Genomic DNA, 22674 nt, shown 5'->3' with positions numbered 1-22674 from the left:
TGCTTTCCTTCCCCACCCCTCCCAAGCTTTGCATCTCTCTTCCTAAAGCACCTGCAACTCATGCACTTACTGTGTGCCTTTAAATGTTGGTGGAGACCTTCCTTCAGGTGCTGTTGGTTTTGGGTTCTGCAATCTCTGTTCCTTCTTTCTCTCCCCTTCAGTCCCCGGCTGGATATGTTTCAATTTTTCTGCTGTCTCTGCCTCCAAATACCTTTTCAAACTCAGAAATAGACCCCTCCTGTTTCTCAGCAACCTCCTGCAGGTAAGCAGGCACTATCCTTTCCCCACTGGCTTTTCTAGCACTACCCTGCTACCCCAAAACCCCACCATCCTGCAGGCCCTGAGGGAGCATTTCCAGCTGTCTACGTCTGCAGGCGGTGCATGGTGGGCCACACTTGGTGTTGGCTGAACAGGCCCTTTGATGACCAGGGCAGGAGGAGCAAATCTGCCCCAGCAGTGGCCACGACGGGTGAGGTGCTGTGCCACAGCAGTGCTGGGGCTGCCACCTCTTTCCTTTTCTAAGCATCTCTGCTTCCCTTTCAGCTTGTCATCCACAAGGACCCCTCCTTACTCCTACAGTCGTACTTCCATCACCACCAGCTGCCTGGGTGGAGGCTGAGCACTGAAGGAACAGCTGGAGAGAGCAGGGCAGCCCAGGTTTGCTGGGAGCTGCCCTCTGCTTGCTTGCCTGCCGGCCAGCAGCCTGCACACACGCGATGAGCAGGGCTCTCAGCAGCCCCTGAACAACCGAAGGCTGACTGCCCATGCAGAACCTACTGGAGAAGGGCATGGAGAGGGGTCAGATTGCCCTGGAGCCTGGCACACGCTGTCTGTCACCGGCTTGCACTGGGTTTGGGTCGCTCGGAGACTTTATTGCAGTGGGTCTGCACAATAGCGATGTCTGTCTGCAGAAAGGCAGGGCAAGAGTTGGCTCACCGCTGCTGAACGGGTGAACTCATGGTTCGGGCCCTGGCTTTCATCACCACCACCATGTCCATTCATCACTGTGAGGTAGTGAAAGTCAGCTCCAGGCAGCAACTCAGCAGTCCAAGGAGAAAAGACAACAACTCATGCAATCCCCTGCAACGTGGGGCTCTCGGAGCACTCGGGCAGCGGAGGGAGGTATGCTGCTCTGAGCATCCTCACTTGGGTTCAGCTCACCTTCATGTTTACTTCCAGGAAACAGAAGTCCAGGTTTGCTCTGCTGGGATTTTGCAATCAGTCAAAGACAACCAGCACTGAAATACCATTGTGTTTAAAGATTATACAGAAAAATAAACGCATCTGGCAACTAGCTATTACTCTCTCCACAGTGCTTCTGGTATAAGCTCTGTTCCTGCTACTGAATCTACCCTCCCTCCAGTGCTGCCAGTGGGAGGGTCCCCACATCAGTGTTTGACTGTGCCCGTGCACTGTTTTGCCACGCAGGCTGCCCGCGAGCAGCCCAGGAGATACCAGCAGGTTATTTACAGTGGCTGTCACCTGCAGCTTCTAGTGTCTGCTGGCTATCCAAACTCCTGGAGGAAATTAAGGAAACTAATTTTCTTAAATGAAAGGATTAAGAATTTTAATGAAAGGGAAAAAAAAGAAGGTTTTAGGCTAGGCGATTTGCAGGCAGCATGTGCAGCAGCAAGGCTGCCACTGGCTGCAGCAGGAGGCTGTGGTGAAGCAGCAGCTTGTCTCAGCCTGTCTCTGCAAGCAAGGCACAGCAAGTAAGCCAGAGCGAGCCACAGAATCCCCACAGGCTCCCGTGGGGAGCAAACCCTTCTGCAGCCCTCAGGCTCCAAGCAGATCAAACAGAGGATTTTTCCTATGCAGCACCAGGCTTTGGGGTTGGGATGCACGCAGCAGCGTGGCGGTTGGGCGGTGCCACGTGTGCTAAGAGCAGGGCTTGCAAATGCAAGTTCAGCCATGCTGGAGGAGGTGGGGAAGGGCAATGGAAAACAGCAGTTTCATGTGCTTTGGGGGAAAAGCAAGGCCAGGTGAGCACTGCATACCATGTCAGTCATGTTCAAGACAACTGTGGAAAAGAGATTAGCAGTAGTGAAGTGTGAAGCCACAAACCCCATGGAGGAGAGAAAAATAACGATAAAGAACACAGAGTGGTTAGGAATGATAATAAGAAACATCACTTGAAAATTACAGCCAATGTCTGAAACATCCCTGTTGGGTGGGACAAGGTCATAAGAAAGCATTAGGGAGCAGGTAGTCGGCAGTAAGCTGAAAATGAGCTTGCACTCTGATACGGAGAGAATAATTCTACCAGCTCCCAGCAGGTGCATCATGTCAGAGAGGACTGAGGCCGTATCATTGGGAAGAGACTTGTATGTTGAATTATTGTAAAATAACTAAAATAACTATTGTTCCTCTAGGCATTTAGCCAAGTACAGAGTCCTTGCCTGGGCAGCAGCTCAGGACTCTCACTTGGTTCAAGTGGCACGTCTCTAACAAGGCCTCAGGAACCCCGGCGCAGCCAGAGCAGCCCAGTATCACCAACCTTTGCAAGCACCACGGGCAGCAAGGTCTTTGCCACAGGAGGCTCGCAGGAACCATTTTTTTCTAGGACCCTGACTGGCAGCGTGTTTTGTGCCAAGAGCTTCTCAGAATAATGGGACAGAGAGACCAGAGAAAGGAGTAGCTTTTAGAACGGTAAAAATGAGTTGTCTCCATCCTCCCCTCTCCCCTCCTCCTGAAATGAAGGAGCCTTTTATTCCCTCTTGTTTCTAGGAGAAACTAAAGTTTAAGACTTAGCAACTCCAAGGAGGAAAGAGGGAGCAGCCCTCTTCCAGCTCCCGGGGAGGCTGGGCCATGGCCCACCCGCCCAGCTGCCGGCTTCCTTCTCTGCACTCAGGCGCTGAGGGCAGGGAAAAGCAGGGAGAAGGAGCCGTGGGCCCTGAGACAGGTTTCGAGGAGGGAGGACTGCCCGGCGGCACCTCAAGAAGTATCTGCAAGGGGGCTGGGATGAAGTTACACGGGGCGCAGACGGAAGCCAAGGGCTCCATTCCCTGCTGCTGCCCTCCCCGTCTAGGCGGGGGTGGCTACTCGCCCCGCTTGCCTGGCGCTGGCCAAGCGCCGGGGCTGCCCGCGTGGGAGTTCGTCCGGTGAGGCCCACGGCTGGGATGCAGGAAGCGGGCGGCCCGGAGGGATGCCCTTCCCGTGCAAGGGGGAGGAGGCAGCAGCTCCCTCCCTGCCTCCACTAGCGCTTTCTGTTTCTCTTCCCAGCAGTGCCCTCCCTCTGCCACTCGGGCCTGTATGGCAGCCGGCCCCATGGCCGCGCCGGCTGCCGTGCCCGGGTTGGAGGAGGAGCTGACCTGTCCCATCTGCCTGGGAATTTACAGTAACCCCGTGTCCCTGTGCTGCGGCCACAGCTTCTGCAAGGAGTGCATCCAGGAGGCATATCACAGCCACCAGCGTTGCCTGCAGGGCCCTTTCCACTGCCCGCTGTGCTACACCCAGGCAGACCCCGCTATGGAGCTGCAGCCCAACGTCCAGCTCCGCAGCATCGTGCAGAGGTTTTTGGATGCTCCTCCTCATCAAGAAGAGAAAGAGCCTGAAGCGGAAGGCAAAGAGAAGGGGAAAAGTTCTGACGAGCAAGGCAAGGTGGTCCTGTGCGATTTCTGCCTTCAGGAGCCCCAGCCAGCCATGAAGACGTGCCTGAGCTGCGAGGCCTCCTTGTGCCAAGCCCACCTCAGCAGGCACAGCGCAAAGAGCCCCCTGAAACACCACGTCCTGATGGAGCCCTGCAAAGCTCAGTTTTTGGCTGAGAGGAGATGCCCCCAGCACGGCAAACTGCTGGAGTGCTACTGCAAGACGGACTCGGTCTGCATCTGCGTGCTGTGCTGCGTGACCAGCTCCCACAAGAACCACAAGATCACCACTTTGGAGGAGGCTTTTGGCGAAGCGCAGGTGAGAGGCTGCCAGGACACAGTGACCTGGGCAAAGATTTCACTAGGAAAACCAGGGGGGGTGGGGGCGGTGTGGCACGGAGAGCTGCCAGCAACATCTCCCGAGTTTCAGATCTGCGGCCTCAGGATGGGGCTAAATCTCTGGTTTGGGATATCGGGCTTTTTTTCCCTAGTTTTGCACAGATTCCCTCTGGGCTTGCCCCTCGGGATATAAACCAAGATGTTAAACTCTTTGTTCCTATTTTGAGAAGCCAAACTGGTGGGACCGAGTGCTTGTGGCTGCGCGGTTAGTCCTCAGTGCACTTTGGAGCCGGAAAATCGGCCTGAGCTGCGCTTACACAAACAAAATTAGGGACAGAGTAACAGAAAGGAAGTTGTCAGCACTGGAAGTAGCTTTATGTCTGGCTGTTGCACATGAAGAGTTTTCAGCTTCAAAATGCCTTGAATTACCCACACTTGTAATTGTGGTATCTGTTCAAGGATAAAAACTTCCAGCAAAGCTTTATGTATCGACCTAACGCATTTCCATAAAATTGCTGATCTCCTGCACGTACGTCAGTCTTATCCTCTTATCTCCCTCTGGTTATTTTTATAGAGTGTTTTTCCTCAAACTCTGAAAACAGTGAAAACGTACGAAGCTGCGATGAATCAAAGCATAGCAAGCCTGCTGAAACAAGAGGAGGAAGTAAAGGTTTGTTCCGAGGTCCCACATCACTTTGGGAATGGTTGCGTGCTGGTAGCTGATAAGTTTTTCTTTTGCGCTTCCCCAGATCATGGATTCTGAAGCTCTTTTGGTTCCTGGGTGGTTTCTCAGATATTTTCTAGTTTTTTTTCTTTGAGGGAGGATGACAAACAACTTTCTTATCAGTCTGGGAAGTACATTCTTAGTTTCCAAACAACCTTTGAGCTTGAAAGTTGCTGTTAAGTCCATGCCTCCTGATTGGCTTGCCTTTTTTTTTTTTCCCTTCAACCTTGTCGGTTTGCAGACTCTCAAATGCTTATAGAAAAGATACAGACCATGCTATAGTGATTTTACTCCTCTTTTTATAACAAGAAATCCCTTTAGGTTAGCCTATGGTTCTAAGAAGTTGGTAGGCATAAGGATTGCTCTAAAGTGTCTGGCTTTTGCTCCCAGCATGCAAATACCTATATAAAAGCTCTGAAAGAGCAGGGTATTTAATGCCGGTCTCCAAATCCTAGTTCATTCTGCTTATGCAGAATTGGCAGGTGCCTTCTTCCACCAGTAAATATGATGGGACTAGAAGTCCTGGTGCTGGGAAAAGGACAAGTTCCCATCTAGTCTGAAGACAAAACTGTACCTGTTGGCAGTGTTCTGCCTGGCAGCGTAGCAGACAGTAACCCATCCTTAAAAGGACCAAAGGCAGGGTATCTGTAGAAAAATACCAGTGCAGAATAAGGCAATATATGCATAGTGGAAAGTCTTCAGCAAGCATCGTACAAGAAATACTACTTCTTCATCTTTTTCTGGTCAGGTGCCAGATGCGGGGGAAGGCCACTTATGACACTTGGCCTTTCTACTGTCAGTGGGACATCTTGGTTCGTTGTCATAGAGAGAGGCACTAAGGCAGTAGTTACTCCTTTCAGCCCAGAAAAGACCAGGCTCTTTTCTGTATGAGATTTAGCGTGGAAAATGTACAATTCAGTCCCGTACAGCCTTGAAAGTGTTTCTTAATAGAGTGAAGAGAGCCTGAGGAGGAATCGGCTGGAAAGCCTCTTTGAAGACATGCATCTGCAGCTAGATAACAAAAAACAAGAGGTCCTGACAACTCTCAGTCGCAACGAGGAGCAACAACTTTCTCAGATTCAGACGCAGCTACAACAACAAAAAGAGAGGAAGGATGCAGCCAGCAGTGATGTTCAGGAGCTAGAGGCTTTGAGAGATCAGAAGGACCTACTTCTGTATGTCAAGGTACCTAACAGCATCTCCCTTCCCAGAGATACGCAGCTCTTGGGCTGGCCTTTGCCTGCTCTATGCTAATTCTACTTTCAAATGTCTTTTACAGGCTTTTGCAGAGATTGCAGCCAGGTAGGTTCTTCCCAAGGTGGTCCACTATTGCATTTCATATTGCTTCAGGTGACGGAGAGCCCAGCAGCGTGGGGCTGCTAGCCCAGCCTGCACACGCTGCAGGCCCACAGCTCCACAGGCTCACCCTGGCTGCCCCTTGGCCACAATGACTGCACACTGAGCCTGGCTTCCTCAGAGACCTGGGGAAGCCCCAGAATATTAACAGAGCTCATGTGTGACTCTTCATGTACAACATGGCTTGATTTTCTGTACCCTCCACACCCATTCTCAAGACCCATTCTGAGGGCAGTTCCTGAATGTTTAGGTCCCTGGGTGGGCATGCAAAGGATGGATGTGCTTAGATATCCTGCGTCGTCCTCCACGTTACATTGCCTTCTGTAAAAGGAAGCAAATGCGTCAGGAGCTGGGACATGCAGTGAAGTCACGAGTCTGCCAAGTTCATGGCTTTTCTCCCAAGTCGTTCTCCCAGTGCCTGCCCAGCCCTGTTCCTCCACCACATTAGGATGAAGCCCACCACTTCATCCTAATGATGTTGAAGAGATCTGGGGTTCTGGGGAAAGATCGGTCAGAGGGAGAGTTCCCAGTAAAGCTGCAGAGGGAGGGGAGGACAGAAGCTGCTTTCTGTAATCTCCCGTCGAGGCTAGGTATGGAGTGGGGCATGCAGTTGTTGGCTGAGGGATGGGCTCGGTGATGGTTTTCTGATGACTTGCTGCTCTTCTGATGTCTTTCTGCATGTTTTAGGAAACGCAAGCCAGTTTCTAAAAAAGCTGGGGTAAAGCTGCAAACGTCACCCATTATTTTGGATGAATTAACAACAGACGCTAGTCTAAGGCTTTTCCGACAGTTTCTCTCGGACATGCAGTCCTTATTTAAAGCACCTCCTGGTAAGTGATCATTTCACTGTGTGACAAGCAACAAGGAGAAGCTAACAAGACATATTTAGGAGAGGACTGTAGTAAGACACCAAGTACCTCTAGAAGAACTGATTACCAGCACCGTATAATTATTTTCACATATATGTACATAAAAGGATGTTTGTCCTGGGCTTCAGCACTTTGGGACATGCCTTGAATACACCCTGTTAAAATGGGCTGTGGGAAAGAGGTTCTCATGTCCTAGGAGTTTTATGGGAGGATTGGCAGAAGAGAATAGCAATAAGTTTTCTCTCTGTAGCATCACATTGAATCAAAGCATGAGGAAAGCTGAGAACACAGCAGTGGCAGGTGGAGTTTGTCTCTTACAGTGTAAATAATCTACTATTTCTGTATATTCTATGCATTCTGCTCTTTTGTAATGTTTTGTAAGATCAGCCAGAGTCCCATGTCCATAGTGGAATGCTTGTCCAACTGAATCGAAAACAGTAGGGTTCCCTCATTATGGCTGTCTCAGTGGTGCTTGAGCCCTTGCTGACAGTGAGCCTAGGGTTAAGACAGAGAAACAGCTGGGGGGCAAAAGCTCTGTCCAGAGTGTGTGCGACCGTCCATGACCCGCACGCCTAACTGACCACCGTCCATACAGCCTTGGGTACACGGAGAAGCACACTGTGCTCAAGGCCACTCCTGAGCTCAGTCTCTACCATCCCTGTCAGTGTAGTCCAGACCTATTCTGGCTAGAAAGCCTCAGATCCAGGTTTTCCTGATTATGCTAACTGAGGAATTTTGGTTAGTTGCCCAGGTCACTGCCTCGGTTTCAGTTTCCTGGAGGAGTAACTTCTAGAGCAAAAAATGCCACAATGTTGAAGTGCATTACCTGCAAGAGAAGGTTTGAATAAAAACATTCTGCAAATTCCTGAGTGTAGAATTAACTTCTTGTGACTGGTCATGCCAGGAAGTTTTGAGAGTTCTAGAAAATAACTTCCAGTGTTCCTAAACAAATAAGCTTTTACAAAATGGCTGTGCTACTGTTCACACATTTCTTGTACATGGAAGTTAATCTGGGGAATTTTTAAAAATGCTTAATAAGCTCTGCAGGACAATGATGGAAAACTAAAATCTAAGAGTTGCTGTGGTTGGAAGCAAAAAGACCCTTTAAAATTGTGAAAGAGCAACATTTCTCGAGATTTGGTATCAGCCCCTTTTAGAATTACACAGGAGCAGCTCAGAGAGATGCAGAAGGTGTTTCAGTTAACATGCTTTGGGGGTGTTGGACTCAAAGTGGATGACTTGGACAGGATGACTTGGATTGGGAAAACCAGCTTTCAGCAACAGGGATGAATGCAAATCTGCACTATTATCTGTTAATCGTAATGTGGGTTTTTTTCTTTCTATAGTTCATGAACATCTGACAACTTCAACGTATCAAGGAGGTGGATATGCTTCCAGTAGCAAGGTAGTCTTTCCACCCACATGCAATTCTTTCCAGTATGGGTTCTCACATACAAGCAATTCCATGTCACACGTGCAGAGTGACCAGAGCTTCTCGGAGGGCTGTCACTTCTGGGAGGTGGACACCAGCAATGCGAGGGACTGGAAACTTGGAATCGTTACTCCCAGCTGTCAGTCCTACCTGCAGATGTCTCATGAATACCTCAGTGTGTTCCTAGGTAACACAGTGATCACCAGTAAGAACTTTCCTACAGCCATCAAAGTGGTCAGGGTTGAGCTGGACTGCGGAAGAAATATGCTGTCATTTTATAATGCGTCTGCCATGGATGGAGATCCTGCTAAAAGCCTCACGCCTATAATGACAGTAAGCGTCCCTTTGGACTATCCTACCCATGCTCTCTTTGGTCTCTCTGGTGGCTCTCTGACTCTCCTGTAGTGATGTGAGGACACGGTGCCATTTTGTATTTCCCAACATAGCTATTATGCCCGCTGCTGCGTGGAGGTTGTGCTAAACTGGCATGTTAGATACTGGATTTTGGGTTGCTGTGACCACTCATCTGTGTGAGGGCAAGGTCTCTGTGAGGTGTGTGACAGCACACTGCCACTTACTGAAAGAGCTCTGCAAGACCTGTTCTGTTAATCACGATGGAAATACTGTTAAGTTGTGCTTTTTTGCTCAGCTGTATCAAATGCTGTGATGGCTGCATGTTATTAAAGCAATTCTGTTTGCAAAACTCAACAGCAATGTAGGTTATTAAAAAAGGGGACGGCACAACATTAACCACTCTACAGCTAAGCAGCAGCGACGTGATCTTTGCTGTAACGCATCAGGTTTTACCTCTGCCCTCCTCTGCCTGTCCTGCCCCACCGAAGCCATCCGTTACAGAAGCAAAGCTGGCATGGGAGGTGAGTAGAGGCAAGGTGGTCAGATACCTGGTTTCCCTTGCTCTCTGCTGCTGTCCTCCCCCGTGAGCTCTCCGATAGATCACCTACCTAGCTCTTGGTCACTTTTGTTTTTCTCCTCACCTATGTGAAAATGTCACAGCAAAGGGAGTAGTAATGAGGAAAACTCCTGTGCCTTTAGTCTCTGCCATGTGAGGACTGGATTATTTCACTCTAATGATCATCCAAACACCTTGGAGAGGAAGAGATGGTATTCCTGCCTGCTGCCTGTGGTTCTGCTGCCTTCAAACAGAGCCAGGGTACCTGTGTGAAGAAGTCCAGGCAGGAGCTCTCCACCCAGGCAGGGACAGTGAAAGATGTTCGGGGACACTACACTTTTGCATATGCTGAAAGCAGTCCTTGTTCAGTCGTAGAAGAAAGTGGCTGTGTTTTGTCTTTTGCATTTTATACACCAAAATGATATGTAAAACCATGCAGGTAGAGTTGGGTCTCCCAAACGGACCTGCAGTAGCTGCTGCTCTGCCTGCTCTAAGGTGTTATGGGCACAAAGGAAGGTTCATGACACGGTACAGGGATATTCTATCCTGGAATGCCTTTCTGGGAGCTTTTATCAGCCCCCAGTTCCCTGGCAGCTGGCAGGAGACCAACCTTAGCAAGTCCCAGTTAAACATTCCCCTGGGTTCTCCCCGATTTACCTTTAGGGGAGCATCTGTAACTGTTGTGGCCAAGAACCAGACAAAGTAGAGGAAATGCCTGGCTTACCCCAGCCCCTACTCTTCTCCTCCAGGGTTTATCTTTAATTCGCTGTCCCTGGTGTGGGATGGAGGATTTTTCCAGGAAGGCAGAGGGCTGTTGGGAGGACTGTGCACAAGATGCAGGCATCCCCTGCTCCCGCCAGCCTGCTCTCGCACAAGGAGCGGTGCGGCTTGTGTCTAGAGCAAACCTCTAAACATGGCACAAGAGTTGTTTGTGGGTGGAGACCGGATGGGGAGCGTATCTTTGCTGGCCTGTCACAGGGCAGAGGGAGGCCTTCAGCCTCCCGGGCACAGTGCCAAGGACGGCTCTAGTTTCGTTTCCCGCAGATCAGCTTATACGCCATTTCTGCAGCCATGGCAAAAGCCAAGGAAGGATGTGGAAGGGGTGCCAGCCTGGAGGACGAGCTCAGCTGTCCCATCTGCCTGTGCCTGTACAGGGACCCAGTGGCGGTGAGCTGTGGTCACAGCTTCTGCAGACAGTGCATCCAAAAGGCGCTCGGTGCCCAGCAGCAATCCAAGGCCCCTTACTCCTGCCCCATGTGCAAGCTCCAGCTGGGGCCCATCCTGGAGTTGCAGAAGAACTTCCAGCTGTGCAGCATCGTGGAGACATTTCTGGCCAGCACTTCCAAAGGACAAGAGGACAAAGGCTCTCCAGAGGGGAAGAAAGAGGTGGTTCCCTGTGACTTCTGCCTGGATTGGTCACGGCCAGCGGTGAAAACCTGCCTGATCTGCGATGCGTCTTTGTGCCAGGCCCATCTGAACAAACACAATGCCAAGGCTTCCCACAAGGACCACGTCCTGGTGGAGGCAGGCGCAGATGGTGCGGCAGAGTTGAGGAGGTGCCTGGAGCACGGCCGGCTGCTGGAGGGCTACTGCCAGGACGAGGGACAGTACATCTGCGTGCTCTGCTCTATTTCGGGGAGCCACAAGGGCCACAGCATCATCACCCTGAAGGAGGCACATGACAAAAAGCTGGTAAGGGGCTCTCCTCCCCCCACGGGCCCTGCAGGGTTTGGGGGAAGCCGCAGGAGGGGCAGTAAGGCTTCCACCGGGGCATGGGGACTAGGGGGTGAGGGCAGGTGGGCAGCAGCTCGGGGGGTTTCATGTCTGTCCCAGCAAGCATCAGTGTGTTGTGCATTTGCTCTTCATTTCCTCCTTTGTGTTGTCAGAGCAGCCTGGCAGGCCGAGCAGGGGGAGAAGAGGGGGAAAGGTGTTTGGGGCTGGGGGGACAGGGGTGGGTGAACGCTCAGAGAGTGCTGACGTGGGCACACAAGCAGGGCAGCGAGCGAGGGGCAGGAACGGGGCTCCACTGGCACATGCCGCTCTCCCGGCTGTTCCCAGCTGGGACTAAGAGGTATTCCTGCGGGGATTAAGGAGATTTTTCCTCCCCAGAACCTCTGGGACCCCACCACTGCAGAACTTTGGGTTGGGAAAAGGTTTTCCCACTCGACGCCCTTCCCTCAGCCCGGAGATTGGCTGAGCTAGTGTCCCAGCAGACGTGGGGCTTCGATGTCCCTGCTTTGGACCCAGCTGCTGTTGTTGAAATGCTCCAGAGAGACTGAGGGGATAAAATGCATTTGCTATGCTCACTTGCATCCTAAGTTTCTGGGCTCACTTCAGAGCCCAGACAAAACACCCTGCAGCAACCCAGCACGCAGGCAGGAAACACTCTGGGCCTCAGGACAGGACACAGCTTCCTCAGGAATTAGCAGGAGCCATCTCTTGCCAGTATACATATTGCAAACTAACTTTCTCCCCGAAGTTACCTATAAAAAATTCAGGGCTGCCAAACAGAAGTGGGCTGTGTAGGATAGTAGCCATTTCCTTCATCCCTGGAGCTGGTAAAGGAGCAACACTGCCCTGTCTGTGGGGAAGGCATCTCCGTGGTAAGTGGAGATCTCAGCTGCATATACCTCATTTGTTGTTTTGGTTTTTTTTTTAAACTCCTCAGGAAAGCCAGGGAAATGAGGAACGCAGCTCTTCAGGAAGAATTATGGAAGGGTTTTACTGCAAGGAACCTCTGTCAAATTTGTTTATATGTCTTTTAATTTTTCAAAAATTAAAATTTTCCAGCTGTGATAACTATCTCATGGAGGAGCTAAGTTTTTTGCCATAGTTTTTATTAAAGAAATTGGAATCTGGCAGCTGTGTCTGCGGTGGCCAGGTGCCATGCTCGAGGTATGAAAACACTGCTGGTGGCAGCCAGGGCCAACCAGACCATTCAGACGCTGTCTAATCCTCAAAAAATGAGGTTTAATGTCCCCTCTGAAATGTGTTATCGTGCAGTATAGCAGCACTCAATGATTGGGGTACTGGTTAAAATAAACAGCTGGGTAAGTAAGTACCGCTGTTCGGCTGATCTTCAGAAAAGATGCTGTGAAGTTCAGTGCTGTCTTTCCTTCTGCCAGGGTGAACTCTCGGATGTCGTGACCTGGCTGCACGAACGTAAAAGCGCTTTAGCTACTGCCCTAGAAGAGCTTCAGAAAAATGAGGATCAGCTCAAGGTTGGTACCCAGATTGTCACTAATTCAGTGCATTTTTCCTTTACCATTTCTAAGAAATAAGTGATGGCAACTTACACTTATCTGCTTATCTTCTAACATACTGTTAGAAGCAGATGAATAGAAGGAGATACAGTCCAAGGCAGGGAAAACACTGGTGCAAGAAACTGCCAAGCAGTTTCACAGCCTCCTAGCACAGTTCCACAGGAGGAACCAGCTGGGAGACTCCACCATTTTTGTGGTTGCGTGGACCAGGTTGCAGGACTGGCAGACCACAGATTGTACCTAACATCATATATTTTTAAAGTTTGCTGCCTGATAAATAAAAGAAAAACAATTTGAGTCTACAAGTGGGATTTTCAGTGCGTACCGATACAGTTCTCATATTGCTAGCTGAATTATATCTGATTTTTGTTACTATAGCAAGATAATTTTCATAACCCTCTGTTTAATCAGATATTCTAAGTGAATGCTTGTCTGCTTCCTTCTAAAGCCAGTGCAAAGGCTAGATACAATCCTAATTAATAAACAGCGACATTGAGCTGAAGTGTTGGGTTTCTGACCCAGTGCACCATTTTCTTATCTGCTCATTTAGACCAATACGAAAACAGTGACTTCTCAGCTGCAGAAGCTGTTTGAAGAGATGAAGACAGAGATCATTCAGAAAGAGAAGAAGATCTTGAGTGACATTCAGGCCAGTGAGAAAGAACAACTGGCAGATATCACCACAGTGAAGAATGAAATGGAGCAGAGGAAAGCTGAGGCTGCACAGCATCTTCAGTCTTTGCAGAAGATGAGAGAGCAACCAGATATTTTCATCTTCTTCAAAGTAAGCAGCCGTATTCTGCTTTTCTTCATGAATATGCCTATTTCTTAGCCATCTGCCTTTCTGGAAATCACACTAACTTTTTTTTTTTTTTTTTTTTTTTTTGGCAATCGTATTTGTAGGAATTTAAACAGACCATGGACGGGTATGTTCTGCCTGAAAACACTTGTTTTCTTTGGAAAAATATGGTGTGGATGACCGGGAGTAAACACCACTGCCTGTGTCCCACTGTCCCGGCCCCCTTGTGGCAAAGATGCTCCTTATTCCAGCTGAGCCAGAGGGCATCACGTCCACACAATTAATGAGCGTGGAGAGATATCTGCCTGCCGTTCCAGTGATCCCTTTAAGTTTCAGTTTCCTTGGCAGCTACACGGTTGCTGGATTCTGATGAAAAACATTGGCTTTTATTACCAGAAAAACATTTTTATCATAGATGAAGCCCATAGGGTTTAGTTTACAGCAACACTCTCTTGGATGCGTATTGGTGACACTCCTGCACGTAAGTCCCAGTGAACAGCCTTTGGCTGCAGAGGTAATTGGCTCATTTCCCAACGATTTTTGCTTTTGCTCGTGGACAAGCTTAATATCTGGACAGATTTATTATCCCTTCTCTTGCAAGTGATAAGTTTAATTTATAACTTATCACTTCTAATTGATACCTGGGTGTCAGCTGTAATTCAGTGGTGCAAAACCACACCAACAAGACGTTACAGATCCAGAAGAAGTTTTGCTGCAGCACTAAACTCCCCAGCCACGTGAAGAGCTAGCTCAAGCATCTAGGTGGATTTTAAGATGTCATCTCTGTCACTTGCACAAATTAAAGCTGAGTTTGGACTTGGATTGTGCGACTAACTTCAAATGGCCATGTACCTAGGGCCTGCGCTGGCAGCAGCACGGTCCATTACTCACAGCTGTGCCGCAAGTCAGAATCTAGCCTGTGGGATCAAAGTCATTTTCCAGAAGCCTGGACACCATTTAATAAATTTGGCATTTTCTCTCTATCACGACGGCAGTTGTGCTAGACCAGAAAGAGCCTGCCTGCAGCAGGTCGAATCAGTATTTGCACAAGGGTATTAGCAAAACGCCTCCCCCTTTCTCATTTTCAGCATTTGAAAGCTCCCATCCAGGTTTGGTAGGGAAAAGGCATCGCCAAATAAATAACAGTGTATAAGAATTGCAACTCATTTAACCTTATCAGAGCTATTTACCTGATACTTCCTCCATTGACACACCCTCTACTTTGTAAAGTGCTTCCTAACGAAGGACCTTGTTAAGTTTCTAATGCTAAATGGGTTTTCTTGGTGAAATGGCTGTCTGTATCCTAGGATTGCAAGTCAGAATTTCAGCGTCCAGAGGATGAACGAGGTGGTGGTGCAGCTGGATCAGGCCAGTATCAACCAGTACCACTGGCTGATGCAGGACTTCTCGAGTCGCGTGGACGCGCTGCTGCAAGGCGTGCGCGGTGAGCGATCGGCCCCGACCCGCCGGCATGCACCGCTGGCCGAGGGAAAGCAGCCAGCTGGGGGGTGTGGTGAGCCAGGCTGCCGTCCGCTGTGGCCTTTTGGGGCTGGATGAGGATTTGGATGGGATCCTGGGGGTGTTGGGGAGGGGAGGGTGAAGGGAGCAGAAAGGCTGTTTCTGGAGATGACAAAGAAGAGGTATGCCCCTCACCAGCATAAGGCCAGCTCCTTCTCCATCTGATGTGGTTTCCTTCTCCCACCTACCTCCCGAGTCTTTGGGTGCTCAGTCATGCTTTCAAGAAAAATACTCTTCATTGGCCCACCCTCATCCCCACCCAGTTTATCACTGACCGTGAGATCCAGGGGCACAGTCCTATGTCCTAGACTTGAATGCATGGCCAGCTTTGTAAAAGACTCTTCTCCATCTTTCTCAGGTCAACTCAGCAACCAAGTTAAGTGGAACAGGTAAATCCTTTTCTTTACTTGCAAAATGTTCCCTGCAAATTTCTCTGACCGTTGTTTGTTCAAGGACCATGTGTCCTCTGCTCCTCTGCTTCAGTTACAAGGAGAGCCAAGCAGAGTCTAGAAGGCTGCCCTTCATCTCAAGAGAGAGAGTCAGGTCTATTCAAGTTTCTTATTTCGTTATTAACAAGATGGGAGTCCTGTTCTACGAGGCACTAACACTCAACACCCTTTCTTTACAGAGAGGCTTCAGATACTGGTACCTCTTCAAACTGTAAGTGTTCAAAAATACTAGTTATTCCTCAGGACTCTGGCCTGGGGCTGTGAGTCTCGCTGAGAAAAATCTCTCCCCTGAAAATGTGAACAACATTTTGTTGCATGCATCTCCTCTCCTTGCCAGAGGTGAGACCAGCAGGAGCGCAGCCTCAGGGCACAGTTCCCAAAATCTGCAGTGGGCGAAAATCTCTGGGAGCTCACCAGAGAAATCATTTATCTTCAGCCTGAGGGAGAGACTGGCTTTGTGTCAGTGCTCAGTAAAAATGTGAGCCTGCTCCAAGGAAAGACTGTGGAGGGGTTCCCACCAACTGAGCAGGAGCTGGAGCAAACCCAGGGTCTGAAAGGATTCCCAGACAAATCCAAATGCTGCAGGAGATACTGAATCTGTAAACACTATTTCTCTTCAGATAGCACTAGTCCAGTGCTCAAATAGATGTCTGCTGGGTGCAGTGGTGCATCTTCTCTGCAAGCTTTTTGAAAGAAAACTTTTTTAGAAGTTATTTGAAAGGATTTTATATATTTTATAATTGCTTCAACTAATGTTCAGTTTGCAAACGAGTTTTTCTTACTTCATAAATTCAAAATAAAATTCATCACTTTTTAATTTTTGGAGGGGAAAAAATACTCTCTTCTGAGAAGCATTTCTTGGGGACAGGTTAATTGTAAAATTTCACTTCGGAAGGCATGTGTTTGAGAACAGCTGTTCTGTGGGAGGTTTGAGGACAATGCAGTCTTGCCCTAAATGCAAACATGGTTGTTTTATTAGAGACGTTTGAAAAAGAACAGGAAAAAAATTATTTTGTTTTCTTTTTTCAGTAATTTATGTAGACAGCAGTAATGTGTGGAGTGCACAAGATGTATGCATCACAGGTAAGCGATTAAATGGAGTTTTAACTAAACTGCTCAGCTTAACAGTACGGTTGCTTTCATTTAATATAATGCCAGCCTCAAACCTAGAGGTAGATTTTTAAATCAGTGCACATGGCCATGTATTTGTCTTGTGAGCTCAGGCTTTTATGCAGAACCAAACAGTTACAGGGGAGGGAGCAGAAATACTTGTTCTGAAGCAATGCAAAGCTGCACTTGGAAGCAACTTGTCAAATACGTTATCAGCCCAGCAATAAAATATTACAGTAGGTGAAGCTTTTCCATCTTGTGTACTCCTACAGCAGAAGACCAATGGAACAGACCGCAACGCTTCAGTTGGCAGATGTGAGCAAAGCATGTGGTCCACATATGCCCAGCAGTGAGGGAGAGATGAAAACACAAGTCAGAACTGAGATGGAAAGAAAATGTTCAATATTGTCAGAAGTGACCTCTAATAGTGGGTTTTTTTTTTTTTTTTTGACCTCCCAAGCATCTTGACCTCCCCTGCATCCCTGCTGTTCAAAGCAATTCTGCAGCATATCCACATTTAGAAAAGAAGTGCTAAGAATTAACACAGACGTAAGAAAATCTCCAACTGCTGGTGGCTTCCAAACTGTGCACTGTATCATCTCATGGCACTAATGATACTTGTGCGCTCTCAATTGTGATGCCTATGTTGTCGTTGTGTGGTTGGATCACGAAATAAATAGCCACAGATACAGATAAGCAAGGCTGGCTGATTTCATACCATGAGCAGGAGTGAATTGTGAGAGCACTGTCTGTGGATGGCTGCAGTAGAAAGCTGTTCGGGACCATGCCGCAGATTTGGATTATCACGTTTAACACAGTGATCTTTGTAGCAAAGAATTAATTACCTGCGTATGAAACCAGCTTAGTCAGCTGCTAAGCCGCGTTTTAACCCTTCTGCAGAGCGCTCACAGCCATGCAGAATACCACGATCAGCAGCATACTGAAGGTGCTTTACTGCCCACGTCTCCCTGCGTACTGATGTCCTTTTCTGACCAAGCACATGGTGTGCTTCCCAGATGCAGCCCTTATGGCACACGTCAACTCCGCAAAGGGATTTCAGGGACGCTGCCAGGCAGATAGGCTCACGCTGTTGCTGTAGGCTGCTCTGTGCCTAGCTGTGGTTCAGATCCAGCATGTAGGTTCACAACCTGGGTGTTTCTTCTCCAAATGACAAATATGCTCCACTGCAAACCAGGGTTGCCGACATAAACATTTTTAAGAAATAAAGGCTAAAGTTCTGTGTGCTTCTAATATAAATTAGGATTCATGGCTACAACTCTATTCAGTCACTTGTGATAATCAACATATACCTAATTGCAAGGATTAAACCAATACACTCTGTAAAATCTGTCTCAGAGTAACGTCTCCCTTTGTGGTTTAAACGGACTCGCCAAGCTGTAATGGCTCCACAGCCCTTGCTCTGCTGCACACATCAATTGCCAGCACCACAGAAAGTGCGTGGCCAAATTTTGGGAGCTCAGCAGTAGCTCAAGGTGACTTTGCAAATATTCCCTACTGCTCGAAGCCAGCGAGACACGAAGGACAGCTGCTCTCAACCACTCAAATGAGGGAAAAGAAATGAGCCTGTCCTTCGGCACTTTTATTACCTGGGCTTCTCGCTGTCTGCCAGGTAGTTACTGCTTTCACCCCAGGTGAAGGAGGCATGACCAGCCAATGCAGTTCAGTGCTGCTGCTGCAGACAGCAGGTTACTGCACTGCTGCAAATCACTATAGAGCACGAGAGATTTACTCAAGCACCGTATTTTAAGTAACTCCCCTCCCCACCCCCCCGCCATCTCACAGTGTGTCCTACGTCGACTGCACTTGGAAACGTCAGCACCTCTGTAACTCCTCCTGAAATACCAGTTTAGCATTTCCTCAGTGAGACGCGCGTGACAAACACGCATTCCCGTGCCTCCGGACACAGGCTGCCGTGGGAGAACCAGAGCACCGCTCTCCCCCTCGCTGGCAGGGCAAAGGGGGTGCTGAGCAATCCCTCCACTCCCAGGTGGCTGCCCTCACCAGCACGTTTCTGGATATATGGCTACCCCCTTGCCTGCAAGCAATTCTCATTTTTTAACACCATTTCTGACAGTCCTGGAGAAGCCAAGATGTTTTCTTTCTCTGGGAGGGATGAGGCACTGACCTCACCCTTCCTCCAATGCCAGCCGTCAGCTCCCCAAATCCCTGAGGCCCTGGCAGGAATGTCTGTGACCCGTTTAGAGAAGGGTGTTCCCAGAAACCTTCACCGTGGACGACCATCCAGTTCTCACAGAGACGCATTCACGAGGGGCTTTCGGAAGGGCTGGGAGCAGTCGAGAAGGGAGCACGGCTGCAGCAGGCTGGGTAAAGGCCATTCGTGCTTTGAAAAACCCTGCAGCCCCCACCAGACAGTTGTAACGCTGCCGCTGAAACATCGGCCACAGGTAATATAAGATTGAAGTACTTAGCATAACTAAAACCCAGGACCAATGGGACTTGTTGACCAAAATGGAGACAACAATCGTCTGCATGGAAGTTGCCTAGCATCTGATTAGGAGGGAAAAGTGTACACAGCTCTTCACTGCACAGCTTATCGGACTTGGATTGGGGGCTGATGCAAACACTCACCAAAATGGAGCAAAAGAAGGTGACTCTATTGTAGGCAAAATTAATGTGATCTGGGAGATAAGGGCTTTATAATTGCTGCTATGTGGCAAAAGCAAAGGATTTCATTTCAAGTGGATCAGAAAAAAATACATTTTTTTAATACTGCTGCAGGCTCACAAAGCTTTTGGATGAAAATTAATACCTAGGAAGGTAGATTTTCTGACTTAGATACTAAGCTGGGGGTGCAGTTTATTTCCCCCATACATTTGTATTAGCAAAGATAGACTCCTCTGAATCTGAAACTTGTCGTATTTTTCAAATCACCCACAACACCACTCTGAAAATTGTAACACCCGCTGAGTTTTTGACTCTAGCAGACAGTATTGCACCATGGGGTGCGGGGCACACTGGGGGTAGCATTTCTGCACAGGTATTTCTACAGAACGCTCTTTCTTGATGGCAATGTAAGTGTGAGATACACAGTCCTGAGATAGGGACAGGGCTTATTTCTTTTTAGTATCTTCATGACTTAAGTATTGATTACCTAAGGGCTCTGATTCATTGCATCTTTCATTATTTATTATGCTCTCTTCCTTCCACCCACTTCACTTTTGCTTGGCATTTGTCTCACCCTTGATGCAAACCTTCAGAGGGGAGGAGAGTGAAGTAGCTGATTTTATGGCGATTTCTTTTTTGGTTTTGCTTTTGCCAAACATTGCATGATGTGGCTGAATTTATGATCAAATGCATAAATAAAATGCATTTCAAAAGCTAGGACAGGCTTCTTTCTGTTACTCAGTCTGATGGATTTTCTAAGTCAGTCAAACTTGCCACATCTAGACCTTTACGTGTCTGACACTATCAGGGCCTTCTAGGAGCAGCAGGTTAGACAGCGAACCCCTTGGTGTTTGCACATTTGTACCCCAGGAACTCTGGGGGAAGGTTGTCCTACGGCCCCGATTGCTCCCCCCAAAGGCTCAAGTTCAAGAAGCTGAGGGTACTTTAATGTTCCTTCTGTTTTGTCCCTGTTTCCTGACAATTAACCTTTGCCTGGGTGACCAGACAGGCTGCCGGCATGGGGAGGCAGGTTTGTACGAGCTCTGATGTGCAGATAGGTCTCACTCGCTGGGCAGCAAGCTAGGCAGTTCCCATCTTCTCCATCTCCAAACCTTCACGCAGCATTTCGCAAATGCAGGCCTGAATCTCAGTTGACAACAGGCTGTAGAGGGAAGGAAGGCGAAGGAGAGAAAATAACACGTTTTTAGCTGCTTTCACCATAGCCCACCTGTCCCACCACGGAGCTGTACGGGCGGCAGCCGAGGCAGTGGGCAGGGAAGCAGCAAGCAGGAGGCTCTTCACACAAGGCTGGGAGCCAGGTAGCATAAACCAGCTGAGAGCTGGGGGAAATCAGTGTGTCCCTTTATCTTCTGACTGACAAAGCAGAACTGGAAGCTGGAGAGGGCTGAGAACCAGGGATAGCCACCGCACAGGGGTTTCACTGATGGGGCAGAGAGGGGCAATAAGACCATCCCAGGCAGCCTGTAGAGCTCTTTGCGGGGGGCACCAGGGCACAGCGGGGCTGTACGAGAGCTGCCAAGTAAGAGGCAATGCGGTAGGGCTTCCTCGGCTGCAGCGTGAGAGGCTGCCCAGGAGTATGTGCCCGGCGGAACAAAACAGAATGTTTTTCAAGATTATTTTGGAGCCTGAGAAATTAGTCTCCGGAGATTTGATGTTATAAAGATGGAGGGGCAATCTGGAGAACCGGAGGCAGCAGGTTTGACAGGCCGACTGAGTGGGATGGGCAGATGGCAGATGCTCGCGTCTGTGTGTCAGCAAGCCCCAGCTCGCCGTTCCTTGGCAGGAGATTACGCAGCGTGAGGAGCCCAGAGGCACATTTGTCCAAGGCCAAGGGTTCCCTTAGCACAGAAATACATTAACCATAAAACTTAATATACCTTGAGAAGAGGAAAGCAGTTGAAAGTTAAATTATTTACTGGTCTTAAATATTTGCTTGGATTTCCCCCCCACTTTTTAGAAAATCAGTGTACAGTAAAAAGAAGAGAAACCCCTAATAATAACAACAGTGATTCAGAAAAAAAATAATACTTGGGAGTTTTTTTAATATCATAGAATCATAGAATCACAGAATGGTTTGGGTTAGAAGGGACCTTAAAGCCCACCCATTCCCACTCCCCTGCTATGGGCAGGGGCACTTTCCACTAGACCAGGTTGCTCCAAGCCTCATCCAGCCTTGGACACTTCCAGGGATGGGGCGTCCACAGCTTCTCTGGGCAACCTGTTCCAGTGCCTCACCACCCTCTCTGTGAAGAATTTCTTCCTGATATCCAATCTAAACCTCCCCACTTGCAATTTAAACCCGTTACCCCTTGTCCTGTCACTACAGGCCCTTGTAAAAAGTCCCCCCCAGCTTCCTTGTAGCCCCTTCAGGTACTGGAAGGTGCTATAAGGTCTCCCCGGAGCCTCCTCATGATCTTTATTTGCGCTCCCAGAAGATATTATTTCCCTCTTTCTTCCATGAAGACCTGATGTATTTGATGATCCAAGTTGTTTCACAGTCAATGCCTCTAGAACAACAACGAAAATGCTGTAATGCCCATTGCTTGGTTTTGTGGTTTCTTACTAGGTTTCTGCAGGGTCCCTACACAAAAGGCTCCTCTTTATATTTATAGATGTGAGTCTTCACAGGGATTCACTCTGGTAGTCTTGGAGTTGCCACATACTTCAAACTCAATTAAAACTCCTATGGAAGTCCCTAAGAGGACTGGGAAGTCAGAGCCACTGATGCTTTTGATGGTGGGTATCCAGGGGAGAGGGAGGTAGCTCTTTTATTTCCTTTGCAACCTGCCTGTTCTAGTTACCATCACTTCTTGTTAAACCCTTGTGGAGAGGGTGAATGTTTGCTATTGGCAATATTCTATATTTCTACAGCAAGATTTACAGTGCCAAAAGACGTGAGCATGGCTTCTGCAGGCTTGACGTTGGCCTTGCTTTCTCCAACCACGTATTGATGGGCTTTTTGGCAGCTTGAGGTTCCACCTGAAATGCAAATATTAGGCAATGCTCGATTTCAGGGAATGTCTGCTTTTCTGTGCAAACGGTGAGGGTAAGGCAGGTCTGGGTACGGCCCCTCTGACCTTGAACCTCCAGGCCAGAGATAAAGAGAGTAGTGAACAAAAACCTGGCATTTTCAATACTGACACTGTCAAAAATCCTCTGTCCTTCCCGGTTGGAAGTACCTCCCAGCCAGATCTGGACACGGCAGCCATCAGCACTGGGGGATTTCAAAGGGCTGGTTTTATGAGGACCGTGGTACCCCACAGAAAATGAGGCTGTTTGTCAGGAATTTTGTTAGGGCCCCCCTACCTCTCACACGCATGGAAAGTGTAAGGTCACTTTACCTTACGTTACCAACACGTAATTAATGTCTCAATTTAAAAGCACGAGTGTAACTTCATTAACAAAAACGTGGATCCCTCACTAGAGCGTCTCTGGTTTGTCTTTCGCTTCAGGGGGTTTGTTCTGCTGGGGTAAGGAGCACAATCAGTGAGTCACTCTGACCAGGCGTCTCCAGGCCGCCCGTAATTCAGAACACACTTGGAATTAATTAGAAAGTAAAATCTGAAGCTGAGGGGGAGGTTGGGTCGTGCGCCTCAGCCGGCCAGGCCTCACGCACGCCCCCAGGGCCTCTGGGCCCTCCCCGGGCAGCGA

At 48.7% G+C, this 22674-nt stretch overlaps 1 protein-coding gene across 1 annotated transcript in view; it reads left to right on the top strand.

Moving 5' to 3' along the window:
- The window catches only part of LOC104508312, a gene marked incomplete at its 3' end in the record, with an annotated part of 21272 nt that extends 6549 nt beyond the window's left edge, over positions 1–14723 (top strand). Inside the window, exons 2-10 of the mRNA XM_010149885.1 lie at positions 3301–3906; positions 5602–5835; positions 5930–5952; positions 6694–6836; positions 10287–10909; positions 12343–12438; positions 13031–13264; positions 14368–14393; positions 14587–14723. Of these exons, the coding sequence (XP_010148187.1) occupies positions 3301–3906; positions 5602–5835; positions 5930–5952; positions 6694–6836; positions 10287–10909; positions 12343–12438; positions 13031–13264; positions 14368–14393; positions 14587–14723 (2122 nt within the window). The remainder of the gene's footprint in view (positions 1–3300; positions 3907–5601; positions 5836–5929; positions 5953–6693; positions 6837–10286; positions 10910–12342; positions 12439–13030; positions 13265–14367; positions 14394–14586) is intronic.
- Positions 14724–22674: the final 7951 nt, after the last annotated feature.

Source organism: Eurypyga helias, unplaced genomic scaffold (genome assembly GCF_000690775.1).
Source record: "Eurypyga helias isolate BGI_N326 unplaced genomic scaffold, ASM69077v1 scaffold28114, whole genome shotgun sequence".
NCBI lineage: Eukaryota > Metazoa > Chordata > Aves > Eurypygiformes > Eurypygidae > Eurypyga > Eurypyga helias.
The sequence above is the reverse complement of the archived record's forward strand: the minus strand, read 5'-3'. Positions and strand labels throughout refer to the sequence as shown.